We start from the raw sequence: 24,525 nt of genomic DNA, 5'->3' as shown, positions 1-24,525 counted from the left end.
GAAAGAGTCGATAATACAAATAAGGAATCAACATTAAAACAACTAAGAATGAAAGATTTTAAACAGAATCTCTAAATTTTAGAAAAGAAATTAATACACAATTTCTGTAGTGTTTCCACCTTTAGACAAGATGATTTGGCAGTCAAGGTTTGTGACTCTGGGTGTAAGCAGAAGTGACAGGACATATTAATTTCAGTCCCTATTAAAAAGTAATTTTTTAATGTTTACCTCTTTGGTGTTGGTGAAGCAAAGCGTAGTTCTTCAAAAGAATAATTTTCATATGCCTATAAACAGATGAAATTCAACAAACATAAAATCAACCGTTATCGATTATACTAAAGTAATGAATAACAGAAAACAGTGTATTTTCTCAAAGAACATACTAATCTAATTTTACACTCACCAGAAGCATTGAGCAGGTAACCAGAAACCAATTCCAAACCAGAGAAACACACACGCGTATATACATACATGAAACAAGTATCTTCATTTTCCCTTTAAATTGCCATTATTTAGATAATAAAGATACTTACTGCTAACAAAAGCTTTGTTCACAGTCAAGTATTTAAATCTCTTCCAATCTCACTTGCATAAAACCCTTTTGAATTATTTTAATAAGCTAGATTTCAACTTCCTTGTAGGCACAAATATCCATACAGTATCTAAGGGATAGAGCACCGTGACGATTTAAGTCAATCTCAGTCTGTGCTGTCATGATATCATCATATTGCTCTCATAATTTTGCATACCATAGAAGTATACAACAATTTATGTTGGAAGAGACCTTCAGAGGTAATAGAGTTCACCCCTCTGCTCATAGTAGAGACACCCTCAAAAATTACGTCCAACTTTCAAATTAGGTCAGCTTGTTCAGGGGCATATCCAGTTAAGTTTTGAGTACCCCCAAGGACAGAGATTCTACAGCCTCTCCGGGCAGCCTGTTCCAATGTTTGACAACTCTCATTGTAATTTTTTTCCTCCTAATATGTAACCAGAATTTCCCTTTTCATCAGCTGTGTCCATTGCCCCATATCCTTTCCCTGTGCAAGTCCAAGAAGAGTCTGACTTTGCCTTCTCTATAACCTCCCATGAGAATGCCAGTGTCTATGCTAAGACTACTGAGCCAGTAGAAAACTAACCTTAAAAAGATGAAAGTAAATAGTTTATGTCAGTTTAATTCCCTAGTCTAGACTAGGACCGTATGCTTTCCAGAAGACGGATGGGACAGATAAGCCTAAACTGTTATAAAATCACTGCCTTAGAAATAAAACAAATCATGATAAACTAAAGATATCTCACAGAACAAAAAAGAAAGGATGCTTTTCAGTAATCACCTTGAATTGAAAGACAGAGTGCATACATCTGTTCTGAGCATGGATGGGCATAAGAATATCAGAGAATGCTGTCAGATGATTAAATAGTTTAAGTGAAATTTAGAAAACACTCCTTAAACATCTGGGAAGCAGCCATATGCTATTCAAAAAGCATAGAGTATATAAGATACCAGTTATAAAGGCTAGATTTCATTGTTCTCCCAGCAGAGAAAATCAGAGACAGTTCAAGCAATGCAGAGAGTTGCCTTATCCCACATAATCTGGGCTCTGTCCACCAATGTGCAGAAATTTCTGAGATTCTGGAGTTTTTAGTTTGAGCTGTCTGTGACCCATGACTTTTCCAACGGTTTCGGTAGCCTACCCTTACAGCTTCCAAATGTAGGCAGTGAGCACAATCCGAGTTATTTGCCTAGGGGAGTTGGACATCTCTAGATTCACCAATAAAGGATTCTCTTAAAATTTTACCACGTTCTGTGGACTGGCAGAAAAAGGGGTAAATTCCCTGAAACTACCTGAAACATCCCCTGTCTCATGACCTGCCAGGAAGTGTACACTCTCTATAGCACAAGATGCAATCAAGACTGCGCTGTCCTGCCTGGCTGCAGAAGTCTTTTTAAATGTCTATTTGAAGAGGAGGGAGATGGCCACATAAAAAAACAAGGTCCAGAATACCTAACAACTCATGCTACTGACACCAATAGGCCAAACACTGCCTCTCTTACCACTGTGGATATCATAAAATCATAGCATGCTTTGGGATAGAAGGGACCTTTAAAGGTCATCTAGTCCATCCCCGCTGCAATGGGCAGGGACATCTACAACTCGATCAGGTTGCTCAGAGCCCCATATGGTTGACTGGCTTGAGGAAATTTGAAGATATACAGGATACAGTAGTTTTGAGATCAGCAGACAGCGCATTGAAGACCATGCGAAGATAAGAAAACAAATGTGTTGCAGGTCAAAAACTGCAAACCAGCCCAGTGGATTCACCAATGGATACTGGATCCTCGTTCTTTCTAGTCAAAGCGGAGAAGAAATTTCCTCTATATTGAGGTGGTATTTCCATTGATACACACTAGAAAAAAAAATAGTTTACTTTCACAGTTTCTTGTGAAACGACTGCACCAAAAAGCCCCATAATAAGTACATAATGGTAGTCCCAGAACTGCATGAAGCACCTCAGCAAGAATATCTCTGGGCCGCAATGGTTGCCGAGTTACCAGATTCCCATGTCAAATCAAAAAGAACAGGGGGAAAAGAGGTGGGATAAGAACATTTGGACGTACATGCAGGTCAGCCATTTTGGGTCTCCATACAAGATGTGGTTTTGGGTGTCAGACCCCCAAACATGTCAGTTCATTGTCATGAGGTGAGAAGCTACAGTTTCTAATCATATTTGGATGTTTCTATCAAGTACTGATACAACATGCAGGCTGGTATAAAATGAAAAGGTCAGGAGACATTTTACACTGAAATGAGTGTGCTCAGTAATGTAGGGAGGGAAGCAGAAGAGAATTTTTACACTTTCTTGAATCAGTACAGTAGTTAATAAGATAATCAAGAACAGCAGGTAACACATCTGCATTTCCCACAATGTCAGACAGTCCTTAATTCAAGCAGCAAAATACAGCAATCTTCAGAATAAAAACAAAACAAAACAAAAAACAAACAAACAAACAAAAAAAGAGCTGAAGTTTTGGATGGAAAAGACTTCATCTGAAAGGAACCTCTGGAAGATTCCCCCAAAAAGGTGTTAAATGTAGAAGCCAAGCACGTTTCAAGAAGTAGAGAGAGAGAGACTTTTTATATTTTGCCTTGGTTTGTGTCTTTAACTTTTTGACCTTTATCTTTACAAACATTTGTACTGTTATTATCTACTAAGATGACTTTAAACAAATACTTGCATTTCCATTTTATCTTAGCCTGATTCAAGTTAAAATTTATTACGAGTTAACTAGTTAACATTAGGTATTCCTCACGCAAAGGGTCCATCAAATCTAGAGATTAATTTCTGGACACCTTGCACTGGCTCCACACTGCAAGGTGTGCTACTGTAACATCTGTGTGAGCAGGTTTAATACCTATTACTGGAAAAAAAGTAGCAGGTGCCTGTGCCTGTCTGGTTATCAGAAATCCCATCTGGGTTCCAACTTTGAATAAATAATGTATTTCCCCCCCCACCCAAGTCACTGGTAAAAATACCAAGTAGCATCAAGCCAAGAAGTAATCCTTGCAGTACACCCCCGCCAAAAAACGACAAAAAAACCCCAAGCAAACCACACGTCTCCTTGATATACACTCCCTCGTTCTAAATATCTTTTCAGACACGTGATTTAACAAGTTCGTAAACCATTTGTTGTACACCATATTTATTTCATAGGTCCTTCCTTGATCCATTCAGACACTAATTAGTAACCAGTGACACTATTTACACATAGCTACTGCAGCACTATCCTCTGTAGAAAACAACCCTGTACACTCTAAAAGATGTTAGTTTGCTGATTCCCCCTGCCGTAAGTCCATATTGATTATACTAAGTATTATCCTTCTCTAACTCCTGATTAATCATTTCTTATTAAGTTGTCTAACAGCTAGTTACACACATCACGTCACATCTCTTAACTGGGTCAGTATGTTATATATATGTAAATATATCGCAGGTTCTAAAATATACTCAAACCAATACTAACTGTTCAGTTTTCACCTCTTTAAAAACTATCGCTGGCAAAGTCTCTGAGCTGATCCATTTGACAGTGGCTAATTTCAGCAGATGTTGTTTAATGTTTATGCATCGATATACAAATCATTCATATGGTCTTTTTACTATGCTGAGCTCCTATTTTTTCCTATGTTCACCAGTTACAGTTTTTAATATAGATTCACTGCAACACTCCAACGTAATATGGACACATTGGTTTGACTTCCCCTCGAACATTTCAATAGCTGTTTTCATTTCTTTGGATTGACTCAGACTAGTTTGTTAATCAGTGTAATCAAAATCAAAGACAACTTTTCTTTTTAAATGCTAATCCAGTTTATATTTGCTTTAGAGTTCAGGCATTTGGCCCTTTTGATGCATCTAGTTTTCTGCTGAACTGAAATATAATCAAAGTAATTCGTAATTAATGTATTTTTAGATTGTGACCAAACTGAGGTATGCTTTTCTCCTCCTTTGAATACCTTTACACACTTCGAATGCTGAATTGTATAGTTACATTGCTAAAATGACAGCAATTTACCTTCATCATTGTAATAGCAATATATCGAGCTTCTTTTACTATCATTGGCTCATAGGAAGAATCAAGCTTTGGTGAAGGAAGTCCGCCAAAGGTCATATCACTGCCAGGGGAAGCAGCGGTTGCAGGACTCCCTGGTATCCGTTGCACCTTTTTAACTTGTTCTTGTTGCAAAGATGTTTTTTTCTGAGAAACAGGAATAGCTTTGACTTCTACCTGCAATAAAAGACATGGAATACAGAAGATTATTTAGGGAGAAAACACACATACACATTCTTTTAGATCTGATAAGGTACAGTGCCAAAGTGCTTAGAGCACTCGCTATAAATCCAGCTGTGTCAAAAACCTACATGTCTACATTTAACACTTTGCAAAGCCAAGCACTCTCAAAAATGTAAATGTACAGGAGAGAAGCACCCAACTGACTTTGCACATGATCAGTAAGGGCCAGTGTCAGTTCTGCCAGTCCCAGAGCACTCCCTGGGAAGCAGCACATAGTCTGGTATGACTAGCAAAGTTTTCCCACAACAGAAAATGCTATGAAGTAGGGAAGAGAGCCTTCCAAATGAGTGCACAGTTTCAGAGTGAGTCATCAGGGCCTGCTAGATCTGGATCAGCAGTGGCCAGATTGGATCTTGACTAGCTCTGCCACCCTACTACTTCAGCACATTTAACGCATATTTTATCTGACTTTTTTCTCCCAGAGATACCACAGACCTCCGTTAGTGCAGGTAACGGAGTCAGCTGTACTTAGTTTACTGAGGAAGAACAGACTATCTGGAAAATTAGTTTGCTCACTACTCTTCCTAAATCTGCAATAAAACACATTTAATTGCTGCAGATTTCATATGCTGTTTTAATTTACTGGAACTTACATCAGCACGTTGCACACTGAATGAGTCCAACAGAATGATTAAATTGAATTAAGAGCTGTTACTTTAATGCATTCATGAAGAAAAATAGTAAATAAACAAGAAATCCAGCAACAATTTTCATGTGTATATTTTGACATATCCTTTTCCTGACTGATAAGAGTAAAATCACTACTTAAAAAGTTCTCTAGCTCCTTTGTCACACATTTAAGCCAGTAACCACACATCTAAATTGCAATCAAGCTGTGTTTGTGAACGATTCTTGTGTTACTGTTGTAGATTCACAGTTCATTAATGAGTTTACAGCTCACTGTAAGATAACTCTCTTCATCCTATATGAAGAATAGATTTGAGAGTTCTTATGACAGGGATTATGCCTTTGTATAAGGTACTTCACCTACTTTTGGGCTTGAGCAAAAGCAAGTATTGAAAGTTTGTACTACTCCAGAGTAATAGTGGGCTTTAAAACATAAATGTAACCTAATTTATTAAAACGACATGAAAAACACTTTGTGTTCAATTTGTTTTGTTTGCATGCTTTGCTACTTCAAATCAAGCAGCCAACTTCTATACACATCCTGTATGTTTTGCTCCAAAGTCTGCAAGGGTTTTCCAATTCTGCCTGAGGCTGTCACGAATACTTCCTTTCCAGTACTCTAACATCCCACCCCCCTCCCCCCCCCCCGCCAAAAAAAAAAAAAAGGCAAAAACACTACAGGAACTTCTAGTAGAAACAGAAAAGGGGGAAATGCTGTTGTAGTCTAAAATAAAGTGACTATAAAATGGTCCATCAATGTGCTTCTGATTCTTTCTTCCATCACATTTATTCAGTTTAAGATTTATAAAACTCTTTCCTGGCTTACAAGTTAAAAACTGGATCCTTGTCATCTTACACATCATCAACCATCACACATTGTCTACAACTGATTATTTCCACAAGCTACACATGTGTAACTCATTACAGACAAGCTATAAATTGCATGAAAAGCTGTTGGCATAATACAGAATTTGATAATTTTCTGGATTTAGAGGTAAGAAAGTCTGACTACACTGAATTTACAAATGACACTTTCTGCCCTACACAGGAGTATTCTGCGGAATATCTACAACAAATACTAAAAGAAGGCATGATGAAGTATAAGAACAGCCAAGACGACAATAATTACCTTCATATTAGGAACATGAACAACATCCCCATACTGGTCTTTTGTTTGTACTGTAATAACAGTTGGCCAACCACATCGAATGTCATCCTTATTCAAAACCAACGATGTTTTTTGAGGATCAGCATATGAATCTGGCTGAAGCCACCTACAGCAAAGACAAAAACTTAGTATTAAAATCTCTTACAGGCCGCTCAAAGATACATTCTTAGTCTGTGCAAACATAACTTCCAGCTAGAAAGGATGCAGAAGGTCTGAATACTTGAATACTTTTACCTAACATATTAATAGAAACAATATGGTCGAACAGTTTTACTTAACTAATATTTGATGTCACTATTAATGTTCTATAGCTAGCTGTATAGACAAGCAACAGTGTGCAGGTTTTGAAATTTAACACATAACTAAACATATTCTATTTTGTTGCAAAAATTAAACATTACAACTATAAAGTAATTGCTTTATTTATGCAGCACACAAACTTTTTACCTTGCAAGTCGTCCACCACTTGATCCTGGTACACAAGCAATGAAATCCTCCAGAAATGACTGCTCATTGCTTTGTACCTGCAGTGGAAGATTTCCTTCAAGAGCTTCCAAAATGGTTGGTGAGTGAGATAGTGCCAAGCCTTTCCCAAGAATGCCAGAGTGAGATTTGCACACCTTTTTTTTTTGTGGGGGTTGGGGTGGCGATAAAAGGACAGAAAAAACAGCTTTTCAGTATCTTACATGTAGACACTTTCCCATAATATGGCACAACTGGCACAGGCATTTTGGGTGCTGAAAACCATTCAAGTAGGAGAAGAGTAGATAAACTTTACTCTGATGAAAGTTTAAAAAAAAAGTCAGTTCAGTCTATAAAACAATGTCAAATGAGATTAAATGAGCTTGAGTTGAGAGAGGATTTCTGGAAGAAAGAATAAGGTAACATGAACTTCCATGTTAAGAGTATCCTAAACTGCTGAATTGTGACCAGGAGAATGAAGAGACACATTCTGAAAATGTGACCAATGAGCATGTTCCAAAAGAAAATAAAAGGCTAGAGATATAACTTATAGAAAGGGAGATCTCTTGAGAAAGACATTTTTGGGTGAGACAAAGTAAAAGAAATCCCTTCTTTGCAAGACGGGAAGGAAGGCAGAAAGATGCATAAAATATTTAGCAGAGAGAACTAAAAGCGAAAATGAATCCACGACTCGCATGCATACTCCTAGCTCACATTTTGAATTAAAACACAGTGGGTCCAAGAACAGATTGCTAAAATAAGTATTTCTTTCAAGGAACACCCGATTCCGCCTAGACCGTTTCTGTTTACTGTTCTGTCATCTAAGGCCTACGCAATGGTGTCATACTGTAGCACTGATGTGTTTTTCCAGCAATTATTGTGGCAACTAAATTTCAAAACAGTTGCCCTGAAGATAATTAGGAGAGAGAGCCAGAATGTGAAAAATCCTTTTTCCCTGTGCATCATCAGCTAGGGGCTATACTTAGGGACCAACTGACCAGCATTAGCTCCCATCACAACAAATAAAATATATCATCAATCCAGAACAACTGCAATCATATTATTTGGGACTTGATAAATGTTACCCTTCAACTGAAAAAGTGATTTTATTTCTGCAATTACAAAGACATGTGCAGGGTTAATTTTGGTAACATCTAAAATTCGTTAAATCATGCAACCTAAGCCAGATACCTATATATTTTGAAATATATTTGGTCATCTAACTTCCTCTGTGATATTTTACACATTTTTTTCTAAGCAGATTTATTTTTAAAAAGATTTAATGTAAAGACTAAACTTCTGTAAGACTTTCTTAAACTGTTGTATAACAATCCAGATTCCTTCCTATTTTAAAAAACCTTACAAGTGATTTTCTTCTGTAGCAGTCAAGAAATTTTAATGCAATTATGTGCTGAAGCATGTTGCAATGGAAAAAAAAGCAGCGGTATACCTGTAAAGCAGCCTCTTCAAGAATCTCAAGATCTTCTTCAAATTCATTACCTGCTGCAAAAATAGAACTTATTTTCACAACAAAAAAACTTATTTTTCCTAACAATAATATTGACATTTAGCTACACATGATGGAATGCAAAATTCCATTCTGTTTAGTGAAGCTTTTCTATGAAAAAAATTAAGTTTGCAAGATTATGTGTAACATTTTTTAACCAGCAGTTGAAAGATTAATATTTTCAAGTAACATAGTAAACATGCAGTACTGTGTAGTTCAGTGTACAAGCAAAGAAACAATATATGTTACACAAAACAAAAATTTGGTACTTGTCGTCTTATCTCCAAGACACTATGTATGGCAAATCTTTGGATGTGACTAGATAGTTTCAGAAAAAGATTTTGGGAGGTCAAGGTGGTTTCTGGGAAGCAGTATCTATGAGTATGCACTAGCTGCTCCCTTTCAAGAGATTACCCTAGTAACAGTGTTTGAAAACCTGATAAACGATGCACCGTTTTGTAAATTATGATTCCTCCTAAAACAAAATTCAAATACATTCTGTTATACAATATTTCTTTCTCACAAATGCAACCCAAAAATCTGATTCCAGGGTGACCAGAATTGCCAAACACAGTCTTTTAACAGAAAAGTAAAACAGATAAGGTTACCACATATTTCTACTCTCTCTCAAAAACATGTCAGGCAATTCTACCAGTAAGAAGAGAGAAAGAGAAATGAGAAGAATCAAGTCCTAAAGGCATTTTTAAAATTGAAAGAAATGACGACATATAAAAACTCTGCTTTCAGAAATAACTTCTACGAAATTTGAAACAATTAGTATGTCATACTGTTAAATACACCAATCAATTCCACTTTGCTATTTAAGTTAGATCTTGGTCACAGACCAGATCTCTCTCTTGGGAAGAAGTATCTTAAATTTGAGTCTTGGAGAACTGGCAAGGAGGAACTGTGACATGGTAACTCAAAGAGTATTTGGGTGTACTTTCAAAGATGAAGTTTTCTAATACATGAAGGAATCACTATCTGGTCCATCTTCCTCTGGAGCAAAAAAGGCTAAAAGCCTTCTTGATGTCCTTTCAAAATACTTTTTTTCTTAATGGTTCTAGAGGAATAGTTATACAAGTATTTGGCTACTTGTATACAGAATATACCCACTATAACAATTATTAAAAAGCAAGGTCTTTGTGAAGGATGACCTCCTTAAAGCCAATAGACCAAGATAAATCATGCAAATAAAGCTGAAGATGGAAGGGTCCTACAAGGATACCAGTAACAACTCTTAACTCTGATTTGAAGTCAGTTCAATCATTCTATTTTCCTTGACAGAAAGTTTCCAGACAAGTCTTTTTTGTTGTTGTTGTTTTGTTTTTTTGTTTGTTTTTTTTTACTCCCACAATGCCCTTCACACAACCTTCCACAAATGCACCTGGTGAGAATTCTCAACCATGTGTTTCCTATTTCCTTTTCTTAAAATTCTACCACATTCATGAAGTTTTTTATTGTCTTCATTAAAATTGTCAGGTTTTGAGAGCACTTAGTTGGATCCAGAGGTCTAAAGAGTATCATGGAAATAGAGCAGGATTTACTTCACCTACTTTTGGGCAGTGAAGCATGAGATAACGAGCTCAGACTTAGATATCACAAGGTATCTTTATAGAAAATGGAGAAGAAACAGGCTCCTCCCTTTGGGTGGTTAGGACGACATCATCTTAGGACGACATGAACCATCCTCTGAAGATGTCTACATTAACTCTTAAAAGAAGGTTAGAGCTACTAGCTTAGATATAGATGCCTAACTTCTAAATGCCAAAGTTCAAGCACTGTAAGTTAAGTTGCTAATTCTTTTCTGGAGTGAGCCTTTTTCTCAGGTTACTTTCTTTAGCCTGTATACATCCACACATGGAACAAAGGTAAAGTTGTAGAAATTATAGAGTATGAAAAGTTTAACACAAAGGGCGTTCTTGTGTGTATGCATTACAAGACAGTCTTTTATATGATTATACAGGGTTTTCTTAAAGGACGCTCCATTCCAGGAATAAGATACTACTCTGCAGATGAGCAATGGCAGTAATACGGTATTTTTAAAGACACCATTTCACTTGCAGCAAAAGGTAGAAGATACATAATCTAGAATGCAGAAAAAGGAAAAGTAGTCTGATGCTAAGTCACCTAAATGTTGCTCTAGAAAACCACATTTTACCTCTTTTCCTGCCACAGTGTTTTTCTGAGATACCAAGCAAAACACTTCAACAAAGCAAAATTACAGACAACCAAAATGCATCTTAAAAAAGGCTGCACAGTGGTTTACATCTGCAAACACTACCACTGCTGCCTATAATTTATCAGTTTTGTTTATTCAGAGGATCCAGTGGTCTTGTGGAGAAACAATACACACGTATGATACCTGTTTGTCATTAGCTTTATAATATTATCAGCAACACTAATGGACTTGGCTGAAATCCTTGAGTTGGTGTTAAGTAAACGATCAGATGAATCAATTGTAACTATGTCAGTAATTGGGAAACTCTTTACAGGCAATGCACCTGTTCCTCCCCTCTTGCAGATCATACACTACCACTTTTTTAGGTGGCTGAGACTGCAGAGGTAACTTAACTGCATGTTTTATTTCAAATTCCTTCTATCTGAAAGCATATAAAACCAATTTATGTATCACCTACTTTCCCTTCTTGTTTTAGACATTCAAAATTAGAACAAAACAAAAACCCTCTTTAGAGAGAAGTATGAAGTATTAGGAAACCTGGGAAATTATGTTAGAAGCATTTCAATTTCAGCTTCTTTTTTTGCATAGGAGAACAGCAGGATAAATAGGTGCTAGGAAAGTCAACAAAACTAAGAAGCTAATGTGGCTGTTTGGAGGGTAACAGAAGAGGTAACAGAAGTAAAATTTAAACTGTAGAATTGCCTGTACTTTTGAGATAGAAATACAGATCTACCAGTGCAACTGAGGTGCCTATTTGCAACATAAAGTAAGAAACCTGCACATTCATATACACAAGCAAAATACCGGGTTAAAAAATTCAAATCAGGTTTTGTGGTTATAACTGCACACTGATCAATACTCTCCTGCTCATTAATACACATTTCCAGTCTCATTAACAGTATTTGAGCTCCTAAATTAAAATTATCAAAAAGATATCCTATTATAGATGACAAGCCTATTTTTCCTATACATTAATGTTAATTAAGAGAAATGCTATTACACAGAATATGGCTGCACCATTAGAAAGTTCTAATTCAATCTCCATATGCATTACTTTTCATAAACTCACATTTTTTCCTTACATTTTAAATTGTATTTGGGTTACTGTAAACTTTTATTTGCCACATCTGCTGTAAAAGTACGTAATTGTTTTTTGTAATTGTAAGAAAAAACCCTACATTTTAAGCTATTAGGTCTACAGATGCAATGGCCACTTTCAATTTTAAACAACTAAACTTAAATTCTACAATTCAATGCTGCAGGTATTTTTCATTCAGAAAAGTGTGGAGTGCAGGGAGAAAAAAAACAGTGAAAGAGAAATACAGATAAGATACCTGCACATTTGTGAAGTACCACGAGGAAACTGTAGGACATAGCTCGTACACTGATACACTACCTGTGGATGGGGTGAGTTGGTTCAGATTTAAATGACCAGGTTTCCCTCCTCCCCATACACACACGAAGGGAACAGTGTTAGCAGAAAACACCGCCGCTTCATTATCTTGTTTGATTAATTCAATTTTAAGAATCAGTTTGGTATGATCATCTCTAACTGAAAGCAACATTAAAACTTAAAGGTAGTATTCATTAGAAAACCTGAAATGATGACTAAATAATAAAGTATGTTCTTTGAGTAGGACTTACCAATAGGAAGCGCTAGATCTTTCTTCATCAAAGCTGCTGCACATGATCCTCCTAAATTGGCCAATTCTTTCTCCAGCTGAATAATGCCCTTCAAATTGAAAAAAATTTTAAAACAAAAATAGTGTCTCAGAAAATAGGACAATGAATGCATTTCCCTGACGCTGCTTTATCCTAAGAGATATTAATTGTGTGTTCCAGTTTGACGTGTCTCAGTGATATTGCTCCTGCCAAACAGCTAGACTGTCATGTTTTGCTGTGACACGGGCCAGAGTACCAAATTTTTAGAACAATTTCAACTAGGTAAGAGTATTAATAAATGGGTTACCATGCTTCTGGTAGCTTATTAAGAACATCTGAAGATGATAATTGTCTTCTGTCTGTAATGTTAAAGAGAAAAGGAACTTCCTAATACAAACAACCTACCGACATATTTGGATTGCAAAGCAATGCCTCTTCTAAGCTGTACATATATACACACCACATAAGCTCACATTTCCATCTTGTTTAAAGGTAGTATGGTTCATAACTTTTTTTCCTCTTCCCTTTCTCTAGTTGGAGAGGCAATGATGGGATAAAGATTCCATGATTTCCTTGTCTCCATCATAAATCCTTGGAGAAGCCCTTGATAGTTTCTCCCCTCTATTCACACTGGAAAGTTATTTATTCCCATTGACGCTGCTGTTCAGGGAATGAGAAGACTCCCCCTCCCTCCCACCAGACTTGTCACTGAAAACACATGAGAGTCTCTCCCTCAGTATCTTTCAACCCTGTTTGGAAGAAAAAAGATGACCAGACTATGCACACGGTGTTCAAACAGATGGAGGGAAGGAGGCTGCGTGCAAGGAATGGGGGGAGAGTAGTATGGCTAGGGAGGTTGTAGCTACTTTTTAAACCATAAAGTAATGTATCCGATATTTTCCCTTCAACTTGTCCGAGCTACCTGCAGGCACAACCTCTTTAACTTTGCTTACAAAAAGGTGTTGACACTAACACCAATTTTAAGTTTTAAACAAATCTGTGGGTGGTTCAGTACACCTCTGACAGATGCCTCTCATGGAGGGAAAAAAAAAACCCACACCACCAAAAAACAGTGGGGGAGATGGGAAACCTCCATCTGATGGATTTTCTAGGCAGACTTACAGAAACTGGCAATATATAAAGTAAGTAAAAAACCCTTCTTTTGGAAAGAGCCTTCAAAATCAGTAACCCTAGACTTGCCTTGTATTCTCTGAGACTCCCAAGCAGACTGAAAAACCTCCAAATTGTATTTTAAACTAAACCCTTCATAAACTGCATCTTTAGAATTTAAAACAGCAGGTTCTGAAATAGCAAGCATGTAAAGATGTGAAATGTGGATCAACCCACTGGACAAGTTCCCTGCTGTGTGAACACCCTTTATGCAGAAGGCAGTTTTTGCATATATTTTGTAGATTTAATAATGACCAACAAAAAGCCTTCCTTTTCATTCATCAAAGCATAGATCTATAATTTTTGCAAAAATCCTAGGTTTAAACAAAGTTTAATAGGTCAACTACACCTGATTCCTCCATGCAGATGCGCACACTCAATGACATCTTTCAGTTTTTGCAGAGAATTCCCTAACAATGGATGTCATTCAATATACTATAGTTAGGGTAACGGTACCAGAAGCTTGTCCTTTGGAAGGAGACATAATCCGATGTGCAAAAATTAATCCCACTGACTTGAATTAGGTCTTACTGATACTTTGTTCCTTTAAGCTAGAGAAAACACAGTGGTCACCAGAACATACGCTTCGTTTTCTACCGGAGGTAACACTTCAGAAAATTGTCATCACGAAGTTTCCAAAAGAATGAGAAACTTGCATTGTGTGTCCAATTACTTAATTTAAGTTACTTATGGAGGCTTTAGTCTTGAGATGCAAGGTAGCTTAAACACTGTAAAACTTGCTTTTCTATTTATAGAACTTTAAATTAGAGTGTTTGGGCTTTAAAAAGGTATGTTTGAAAACAATTACTTGTAACTTTTCTTTAGATTATATAGTTAAGTTATCGGCTAGCATGTTTTAGCACTGAGTGTTAAAAACCTGCCAGAAGCTTTGTTCGTAAATGCTTTAAAAAAAAATTAATGAAGTATATGAACATGCATCTTTTTTTCTGCTTCAGCAAAAATTATTATTATTATTACTCAATCATAGACTAGTTAGATTTTATAGGTTTTATAAATCTGATTTGCTGCAAGCCAATGAGAGCAGCATAGCAAATAATCTTATGATATATTTTATTATCTGATACGTTATGAAATTCCAAAGAATCTCAAGTTTTGAAAACCTGAAGACATGATTTAGCTTGAGCAGAATCCAGGACTAAGATGAGGTAAATCTTCTGTGAGGGCTGTAGTGTAAGCAAGATGCAGACCTTGTGAAGTTCACGTGAAAGAATAGGCCCAAAGACTCCCAAGACAAGGGAAGGGCTATTTTTCTTGAATTATTATAAAGAATATTAAATATTTTCAGTAATCTCTTAAAATAATCCAAAATAAAGCACTGGCCCAAGGGCATGAAGAAATTTTATCTTCCCTTTGCAACAAAGAAACAGTGGTGGAAACGACTCACGTCCTTAAAGGCAAGATGAGGTGACCACTGTGCAAAATCTCAGGTAGCCTAAATGAGCACACCATTTCCAGGGAGTTTGATAGTTCTGGTATGAGTGAATACTGGAAAAATAATGCAAGTTTGGCATCCCATAATTGGCAGTGACAGTAAAAGATGAATCAAGCCCCAATCCTTTGGATTTATGATGGAAGAACAGGTCACAATTTTAGGACATTTCATATCCCATTGACATACTAGAGAAAATCATCCTATGTATTTGCAGACTGCCACAGTTATTAAAAAAACAAACCAAACAAAAAACCATCCCAATAATATTCAGATTAAAGAATTCCAAACAAATAATGTCTGTAATAGAAGATGTTAAAAGCTTATATGAAATTAATTTTAAAATATTTTGCTAATGTTATTTAGTCAAAAGTGGAAATACAATTATTTTTACCAAAAGAAATGGCCTTATAGGAAAGAATTAACAGCTGCAGCAATTGTAGCCATTTCACTTCTTCCTTACCTCATCAGATCCTGGACTAAATTCATATCCAATTGCATAACATTTGAAACCATAAAAACAAGCCTTTTCATCCTTCACGTAGTCTGACGCAGTCTCCAGAGAAAAAAGAGCTTCATTTCCTTATAGGAAATAAAAAGATATATAAAATAAATAAAACCACAATTTTAATATTTCTCCTCTTTTTGTATGTTTCTTCTACATGAGCACATATGAAATCTAGGCTTTATATGTAACATGTAAAGTAAAACCATGAATAACATGCAGATCAACACTTCAAACAAGAAACCTAATACAAACATAATCAACCGATGTACAACCAACAGCTCATAACAAACTCTTGCCAGCTTGGATGAAGATACTTTTTCAATTTCTTCTTCTAAGATAATTTTGCAGAAAAATCAAATTTTCTTTCATTATTTTAATAATTCACATTACTAGAAATTATTGCAGTATCTATTTATTACCTGGCAATACTAATACCATGGTAGGCCACCCTGAAGATCCAGAGAATTTTTTCAGTTCTATCCATGAATTAAGGTTTTCATGAACAGAAGCATGCTTTGGTCCAAATCCCAGACTCTGTGCAATTCTGACAGGAATTAGTAAACGAAGAACATCCTCTGACTGAGCAGTGCCACACTGAGTGTCAAACTCTATTGTTATCCACCTGACACATTCAGGAAAAGTCACCTAAAACAAAATAATAGTCCAATTATCCACAAGTTTTAGGGTTGTTGGGTTTTTTTACATTTAATTCTTCATTTCCATTTGGTTTTAACTCTTTAAGCTATGAAAGTGATTCAATTATGCAATTCTGTACACTTGTTTTAATATGCTTTAGATTAATGTTAATCTGATTTATTCTTTGCAATTCAGATATACCTGAAATGCTTTATTTGCATCTTACTGAATTATAATCATGCATTATAACTTATGTTCAGATTAAGTATTAGTGCTTATGATACTATTTGTGATTGTTTTTAAGAACTCTGCACAGAACTATTAAACAATCACAGACTGCTACTACAAACATTTAACACTCAAATACCTTTTTAAATGCAAACTTCAACAAATACATTCAATATCTGTTTTGTGCAATCCTAGAAAATTCACAGCAGTTGAATCACACTTGTGAATATGGCTTGCAGCATGATAGCATATACGTACATATATGTACAAAAGCAGTAACAACTAAGCCTAGGGCTTCAGATAAGCTCCATAAACTTTTAGAACAATAATAAGCATCATTGCTTCAGGAAGATCACATGAGGACTACATTTTCTGCAGTGGATGTCTTGCTGTCTCACAGCACAAGCCAGTGGAATAGTAATTAGTGACCTGCTCCACCTCTTACTGGACTGCATATTTGCTACCTCTGGATTTACAGTTGTGGAATCAATGCGACTGCAAACTCCCTATTTCAAGAACTGAAACACAGGATTTATCTCTCAGGCATGCAATTTATGCCTCAGTCCTTTACTCATCTAGGAAAAACACCCTTTCTCTATTGATGTTGAGGAAAATATAGTTTTCGTGCAATAATCATCCATGTAAGGCAGAATGAATCCTACTCAGAGTGACTTAACACAGTGAAGAGGACTTGAGAGACTTCTGCAATGCCAAATCATGCTCCAAGTGAAAGTAATTAATGAAGAATTTAAATAACCAGCATAGGGATTCCTACACTATAATGCATATTAATTTGACTAGAATTGATGTTAGGTATTTTTACAAAGCATTGTTTTAACATTAGGTAAGAGAGTCTGAGATATGATTAGATAGCATATACATAAAGACTTCCAACTTCTACAGTCTGTACAGTTAGAGCAAAGAAACTGTGCATGATGGTAGGAAAATCTAAGACTGAGAAATTTAGGGACTTACAGTAGATACGTGCATTAGGGGGTTAAAACTACACTAGTTTCCACTGTAGCTTCCCCTATCCTTACTGGACAAACAGAGGTTTCTCCAGAAAGCAGTACAGTTATAATAGAGGAAACTGTCTCCTATATTAGACAATATGAATGGCAATCCATGGCAACAATTTTTCAGATAGTAGAAGTTGATGAAACAAAACCTATGCGTCAAAAGCTTTTAAGAAATGGCATGCGCACTTAGGAATGGTGCTTACCTTATAGTGTGTAACACAGGCAGGCTTATAGGGATGCTCACTTTCTACAACGGCATAGTGATTGGAGGTAGTACAAGCTGAAAGCCCTTGCTCCGGTTGGTTTCCGGTGGTGCTGTCTGTAGACTGATTTGGGTTAAAAGCTGGAGGGGCATATTTCTGATTCAGAACTGCCACAGAAGGAAGTAACTGCTGTACTAGGCCAAAGACCTCAACAGCAACCTGTAACATAACACCACATGCAATAAAGTATTACTTATGCCTGGGTGAAAACAACACTCACAAACTTACAATTCTCTACGATAGTTGTTTTGGATATTCTCAGAATATCACTACCACAATTCATTCAGTCATTTTCCAATTGTGCATGTACACAATCCTGACAAAAAAAAGCATCACTACATTAATCTCAAATACGCCTCTTGAGACTTGCCAAAACTGAAACAAAAATCTGTACACGACTGTGAGATACCGTCACTAAAACACCTTCTCTAACACTATAAAGCTGTAACATTAATAAACAATAAGCATGAGTTGAGAGAAAGCAAATACCGTATCAAAGTCATAGTCCAGTAATACTCTGTTTTATAATAACACTAATATTGGGTTTTTTTCACATATTCAACATATTTTTAATGCATGTAGTGTTAAGCACTGCATTGTTCTCTGTAATCTTTATGACATTTTCAAAGGAGAAGAACACTTCTAAAGTAAAACACGTGGATCTAAATTCCCGTTCATCACAGGAACAAGATAACTAAAATTTGAAACTATTTTTTATGAAATGAATCTGCTAGATTTTAGGTGGCCAGTCCTCTTTCCTCCCCCTTTAAGGAGAAGTTAGAAGAGAGCTTACAGTTCATGAAAAAGCAATAAAAGGCAATAGCATCTACTGGCTAAGGATTAATGACATTTGTAAATCTAATAAGAGATTTCAAGAGTGTTCCAGACCAGCCACATGGAAAATGCTCTGCCACTGAAAAGTTACGATATTTTCATTTATAGCTGACATCTTTCCATCTCTAAAGTTCATAGAAATAACCTTAACGACCACTGCTTTGGGTATTTATTGTAAAAATAGGATTTACATAATATAAAAAACATTTCATCACACCAATATTCACCCTTCTAACTTTTTATCTTTTCCTACTGTTAAAGCCTGTCATCTTTCCCTCTGCTTCCTTAAAGTATTTTTTTCATGTCTTCAATATAAGAAAAAAAAGGGGGGGGGGGCATTTTTAAAACATGACGTTTTTAAAATTCTTGACTCTTGCAAAATTCATAATGAGTCACATGGTCAAATATAAAACATTAATTCATAAAATGATAAGAAATCAACATGTTCAGATTTTCAGAGTAAACCTTTTCCTTGTATAACATTCTTAAATTTCTTCAGTAATTTCTATTAAGGAGCATACCTTGGGAATAGCTGCCGCTACTGGTCCTATGTAGGCTATTATGAGGGGAAGCAGCATTGAAAACAGACTGGAAGAGCTGAGAAGTTCTGGAATGTCTTCAGCTAAACAAAGATAATTACAACACAGGTATTACTAATAAATATACCGTGGTTCAAAACACATCTTATTTTTCTGGTTTGTTTCTTATGAATTAAACTTCTAGTTTCTACAGTAGTTTTTACTTCAAATTATTTTCATTATCTAGGCATTGGTAAATCCTAAACCTCCAAAGTTCACCTGGGATAAACATGCCATTATATACAGTTCTCTGTTAAAAAATTTCCTCCTCTTAGAGCATAATTTTATTGCATTCTTTGCCATTTTGTGAACCTGTGTCCATACTTTCTATGGTATAAAACCTAGCACAACAAGCTCCTCTCAGACCTCCAAATCAATTTCTATAGCACTATGCAATATTCTGGACATTTTGACTAGAATGGCTGAAGATGATAGCTTAAAACCATTCAGTTTTAAGGCTAATGTCTACATTTCTCAAAAATGGATGTTTAAGTGCTTATAAATGCATTACATTCACCAGTCTTCCTGATTACCACCACTGTGCAAAACACGCAAATTTGGAACTGACCTATCGTAGCTTATCTTTTGGAAATAAAGAACCTTACTAGCTTTAATATGATACTTGCTAAATTGATGAGCAAATTTATACGAGGTATCTGTCTACAGTATCTCAAGTGCAACTCAACAATTTAGAAAGTTACTCACAGTTTGATACCTACAGTAATGACAGGTTGGAAAAATATTCTTTGGAAAGCAGAAGAGAAATATCGCAATTTTTGTAAAGCAAAAGAGAAATATCACAATTTTTGTATCATTGATATTCTACTATTATCTCTTGCTATCAAAGAAAGAAGTTTTGAAAAGTAAATTTTGAAAGTCAATTTTCAAAAGCCTTACCATCTACAGCAAGAGCCCTGTGCAACAGGTCTTTGGCTGCTCGTACAACAGCACTCACGACGGAAAGAGCTCTGCTACAATTTTTATCTTCTTCATTAGCTTTGTTCAAAAGCTGTGATTGCAGATCTCCATCATACTCACTCCTGGATGGTGGATTAAGTTAAAGTTAGTTCACAAAATACAAAACTGTATTAAAATAACATGACTGACAGATTTTTGGCATAGAATAAGTAAAACAATTAATTTATGATAAAGCAATAAAAGAAACAATCAAGGAAACCACAGAGGATATTTTGGAGGCAATGCCTCAGTGTTAGCCCTTTGCAATCATTTTATTTTTATTTGGCAGAAAATACGAAAAGCGTTTCTGAAATGTTTCTTTTGACTAGATGCCTTTCAAACCACAGAAGTGTATTAATTGCTATGCTCTTCCAAGCCCAACCACCTATCTTGATAAAAACAGAATAATACTAGATGCATCACAGAAATGAGTAAAACTCTCTCAACGGATATTTCTGCAGTATCATAACCAGGAAAAAGATTCTCCCTCCCTATTCTAAAGATTAATTTTGGTTTTGAAATACAATCTTAGCCTTACCCTTAACAAATAGTTTTTTTCTTTGAAATCCACTCTGTATGTCAAATCAGGTTCTCCTAAACAACATTATGCACAAAAATATTTCAATAATGTATATAAAAGATCTGGTTTGATTTGCTTTTTCAAAGCAGTAGAATGATAATTACAAACTAATTCAAGCCCTCAATATGATAGTGATTCAGCCTTGGCATAGACAACCAAAATCACTTACTCAACATGTAAAGCAAAATTTCCCATTATCTTTTGGATTTCTTATGTTTGTCCAGAAAGATTTGATCTTTCAAAACATCATTCCAGAACATTAACATTCCAGGACTTGCACCTCAGAGCGTTCAAAAACTTTACTCGGAGCAGTTCAGTGCACAACAAAGATATCTATCCTCTATGACTCAAATTAACAACTCTTACAAAAAGATTTTTTTTTTTTTTTGTCAATGTGTCCTAGAATTGTAGTTTTTCTGTCAGCCTGAAGCCTTTTTAATTTGACTTTATTAGTGACTGACAGTGGGTGAAATTCCAACTGGGTACAGTTCCAACAAATCCTTCCAAAGCATTTCTGCCCTAATCAGAAGCGCATTAACACACTTCTTTTGGTATGGCCTTTCTTGGCATTTGCATAAGCAACAATTCTATTTGTATTTGAGCATCCTTCAAACAAAATCAAGTGTGAATCTTACAAACTGTGTTCTATAACAGTTGACTGAACATTTGTTCCTTTACTGTAGACAAAAGTCATTATATATCAAACTAGGAATCCTCAAACTAAGTTCACAACTCTAGTCATTCATCAGGTAACATTTACGTTTCTGTTGTCCAAGCAAACTTCAAAAGACATTGTGATTACAGGCAGCAGTCTGCAAATTTTCCAAAGTTACAATAATTTTGCTGGCAACTTTATTTCTTTGTATTTTAGCTCCTTTAAAACTTTCTTAAGAGCAACATGCTCTTGTGATTGTTAGTCCAAAACACATCATTTGTTGTAGCATTACTTATTTTATCCTCTTCGTCTTTTATTAGGTAGGTATATCTTGCACATAATTAAATATCAAAGTAAATTACTACTCCTGCTCCTTTTACTGTTGATCAGCCTTTTACCACAAAAATTGAGATTTGAGTGAAAGGCATGACGCATTTTTTTTGCTGTACAGATAATGGTAGTAATTCATATATTCAGGTGCTGTCACATTTTGAAAATCATGTCTTCATGCATATCAGGGTAAGCACCTCAAAAATGAAAGCAATGCTTTCTGCAAAAGCATTACCTTAAATGAATTCCTACTATCATCCTGAAAGGCTAAAATAAAACTTCCCTGCAGGACGGTCAGAGGTTTCAGTGGATTTTCTTCGGGCAGTTGCAACTTCTCTTTTTATACCTTTGAACGCTACAGTAAGAGAGGAGACAGTTCCTATATAAACAGAACTCGATTCACTACATGTTGCAATCCTTTCTGGCAACAGAGGAAGGAACTGAACGAAATCAGAGAGAGAAACATTCCAGTGAGTAGTCTCTCAAAAATCTCTTAGGTTACAGAAAAAACAGAGATTGAAGTATTGCATCGTACCACTCTCCCATATTACAGCTTTAAAGAAGCAGACAATGGACTTTGTAAGAGAGGTCAACCATCAAATTATTTGCCACGTAAAAAAAAAAAAAGAATCTAAAACAAGTACTGGTGCCTCTTCCAGCCAACTGGTGTCCTGAAAACTGTCTTCACTAAAGTCTGAAACTACACTGGAAGAACACAACACTGCTGTTAAAGAAGCTCCTTCCTCAAACACACTCCAGATGTATTTATTTCTGTTACTTCTCATAAACATATGCAGTATAATAGCACTATGATAGTTTTATTCACGATCATGACAACATACAAACCTGTAATAAAGAATCTGTGGAATTTGTCCTCGAGTTTGGTTTGTACCATTACTGCTCAGACTACATGTACTAAATGTAAATGTTACACCATCTGGACACTGAACTGTAGTCATTCCTCCATCTCCATTGGCAGTCCGGCTTCCATAATTCCTCAAACGAACTGCATATTTCACATTTTCCTTAAAAAGGAGAGCCAAAAACAGCACACAGTATAAAACAAGTATATAAGTTAGGCTTCATGGTATTATGAAAGCTATTATTTACATTACTACTGGAGTCTGAAAAGTCCTTCAAAGCACTCGACAAATGAAATTAACTGAAAAAGATCCAGCATTTAACGAAAGCCAGAGCTGTTCCATGTTCCCAAACTATGGACCATAACTTAAGTAAAATATTACTTCTAATTACTTGAAGAGTGACCAGGTACCCAAGAAAATTAGCTGCCAAATTGCACTCAAAGAAGTTGCACATTCAAGAATATTCTAGATTACTAAGCAATTACAATCTCTCTTATGCTACCATAAAAATTAAGACTTAATTTCTTTTTGCTGCCGGCATTTGAAACTTTCAGTTACAAGGTGAAACTGAAAATTTATAAAGGAAACATGTCAAGATTAATTTCTAAATGTGTACACAAAAGAACAATTTACATTGAAAATTCTGATTTTTGTTATCTGAAGAAGTCATATGAAACCTACAGATGCGCACTTATTTACCTTCAGTGGCACAACTTTGTCAAGTCTGATTTCAGCTATGTCACTGGGAGAATCGTCTGTTGTGTAAGTTCCTTTAACCAACTCTAAAGATGTCCATCTATGAGAATGAGTTGAATCTCCAGTATGATCACTCTGATTCAAAGAAACAAAGTAATTGACCTGACACATTCATGCAATTGTGCAAGTTATGTTTTCTTGCATAAATTGTTACATACGGCATTACAAATAAAACAGAGCTGAAAAACCTGTTCAGAGTCAACAGTAAAGCCTTTTTGCTGAAAAGGAAATTACTGAGCAGAGAGCTTAACCTCCCATAGCAACCTATGCTTGCCCTTTGGAAAAGATTAGAACAGTCAGTTAAAGTGAACAACTGGGTGTAAAAGAGCAGAGGTTTTTCTTCATTACAAGAACACACAATACAGTTTTATGCTTCTTCTAAGAGAGTACTTCAACAACACATGAAACATCTGTAGCTATAGCCTCACCATGCTGGTAGGCTACCCCTTTCTTCAATTTTTGGTTTAAAATGTTTTAACTTGGTCTCCTTTATTTCTTAGTTTCCTTCTCAGTTTCAGAGAGATAACAGGTACTAATTTACATTTAGCTCCAGGAAGTGAAAAGCTCACCATGCTTCAAATATTATATGTAATGAAGTAAGATTTCAAGACCATAACCAAGATAAGGACCCTACCGGATATGGTATGTAGCTTGCAATACCACAAAAATCACCACTACTAGCAAACCAAAAAACCCTCCTACCAGTACACTGCTTTACTGGCAGCCTAGACTGTAGAAGAATATTACAATATTACTTTGAAAAACATATTATATGAAAAACTCTGAGGTTACTTTTGTTCAATCTGTTTTCTTAAATGCAGTACTTACGTCATCAACTAATACTTCCAACTCATACTCATGAATTCCTCCTCCACCATAAACAGAAAATCCTACTACAACTACACCAGGTTTGTCAACAGAGAAACATATTGCATCAGGGGATCCATTCCCAGTATTCCAGCTTCTTCCCTGGCTTGTTTTAGTGAATCGGTTTGGAGTGGATTTGACAGAATGGAGAGAGTTCAGCCCATCAACCTGTAGAAAGTTAAAAGCAAGCACCAGGAAAAGTTAACTGCTAGATGTTAGACAACTTCAATAAAGCAAAGTTAAGTGAATTAAATCACCAGATTTTCAACTGCGAAAATTTGAAAAGTCAACTGATAAAACAGAGAAGATGCCACTACTGGTGCTTCTATTCAATATCAACTAAAAAGAAAAAAGAATTAACTAGGAATAAT

General features: G+C 35.8%; 1 protein-coding gene across 8 annotated transcripts in view; it reads right to left on the bottom strand.

Moving 5' to 3' along the window:
• Positions 1-24,525, bottom strand: part of MYCBP2 (MYC binding protein 2) — a 212,991-nt gene that overhangs the window by 72,196 nt on the left and 116,270 nt on the right. For 5 of the 8 annotated variants that reach the window (XM_087759490.1, XM_087759491.1, XM_087759489.1 and 2 more), the window contains exons 35-48: positions 24,116-24,322; positions 23,231-23,362; positions 22,515-22,693; positions 20,044-20,186; positions 19,090-19,190; positions 17,675-17,893; positions 16,008-16,233; positions 15,544-15,662; positions 12,443-12,530; positions 8,560-8,612; positions 7,095-7,267; positions 6,609-6,753; positions 4,574-4,786; positions 229-284 (exon numbers count right to left, since the gene is read on the bottom strand). In XM_087759490.1, coding sequence (XP_087615616.1) covers positions 229-284; positions 4,574-4,786; positions 6,609-6,753; positions 7,095-7,267; positions 8,560-8,612; positions 12,443-12,530; positions 15,544-15,662; positions 16,008-16,233; positions 17,675-17,893; positions 19,090-19,190; positions 20,044-20,186; positions 22,515-22,693; positions 23,231-23,362; positions 24,116-24,322 — 2,054 coding nt within the window. The remainder of the gene's footprint in view (positions 1-228; positions 285-4,573; positions 4,787-6,608; positions 6,754-7,094; positions 7,268-8,559; positions 8,613-12,442; positions 12,531-15,543; positions 15,663-16,007; positions 16,234-17,674; positions 17,894-19,089; positions 19,191-20,043; positions 20,187-22,514; positions 22,694-23,230; positions 23,363-24,115; positions 24,323-24,525) is intronic. The other 3 variants (XM_087759492.1, XM_087759496.1, XM_087759495.1) reach the window with 1 other exon arrangement.

The sequence above is a fragment of the Nipponia nippon genome, unplaced genomic scaffold (genome assembly GCF_047370975.1).
Source record: "Nipponia nippon isolate SJK-2023a ecotype South Korea unplaced genomic scaffold, ASM4737097v1 scaffold_2, whole genome shotgun sequence".
In the NCBI taxonomy this organism is placed as follows: Eukaryota; Metazoa; Chordata; class Aves; order Pelecaniformes; family Threskiornithidae; genus Nipponia; species Nipponia nippon.
The sequence above is the reverse complement of the archived record's forward strand: the minus strand, read 5'-3'. Positions and strand labels throughout refer to the sequence as shown.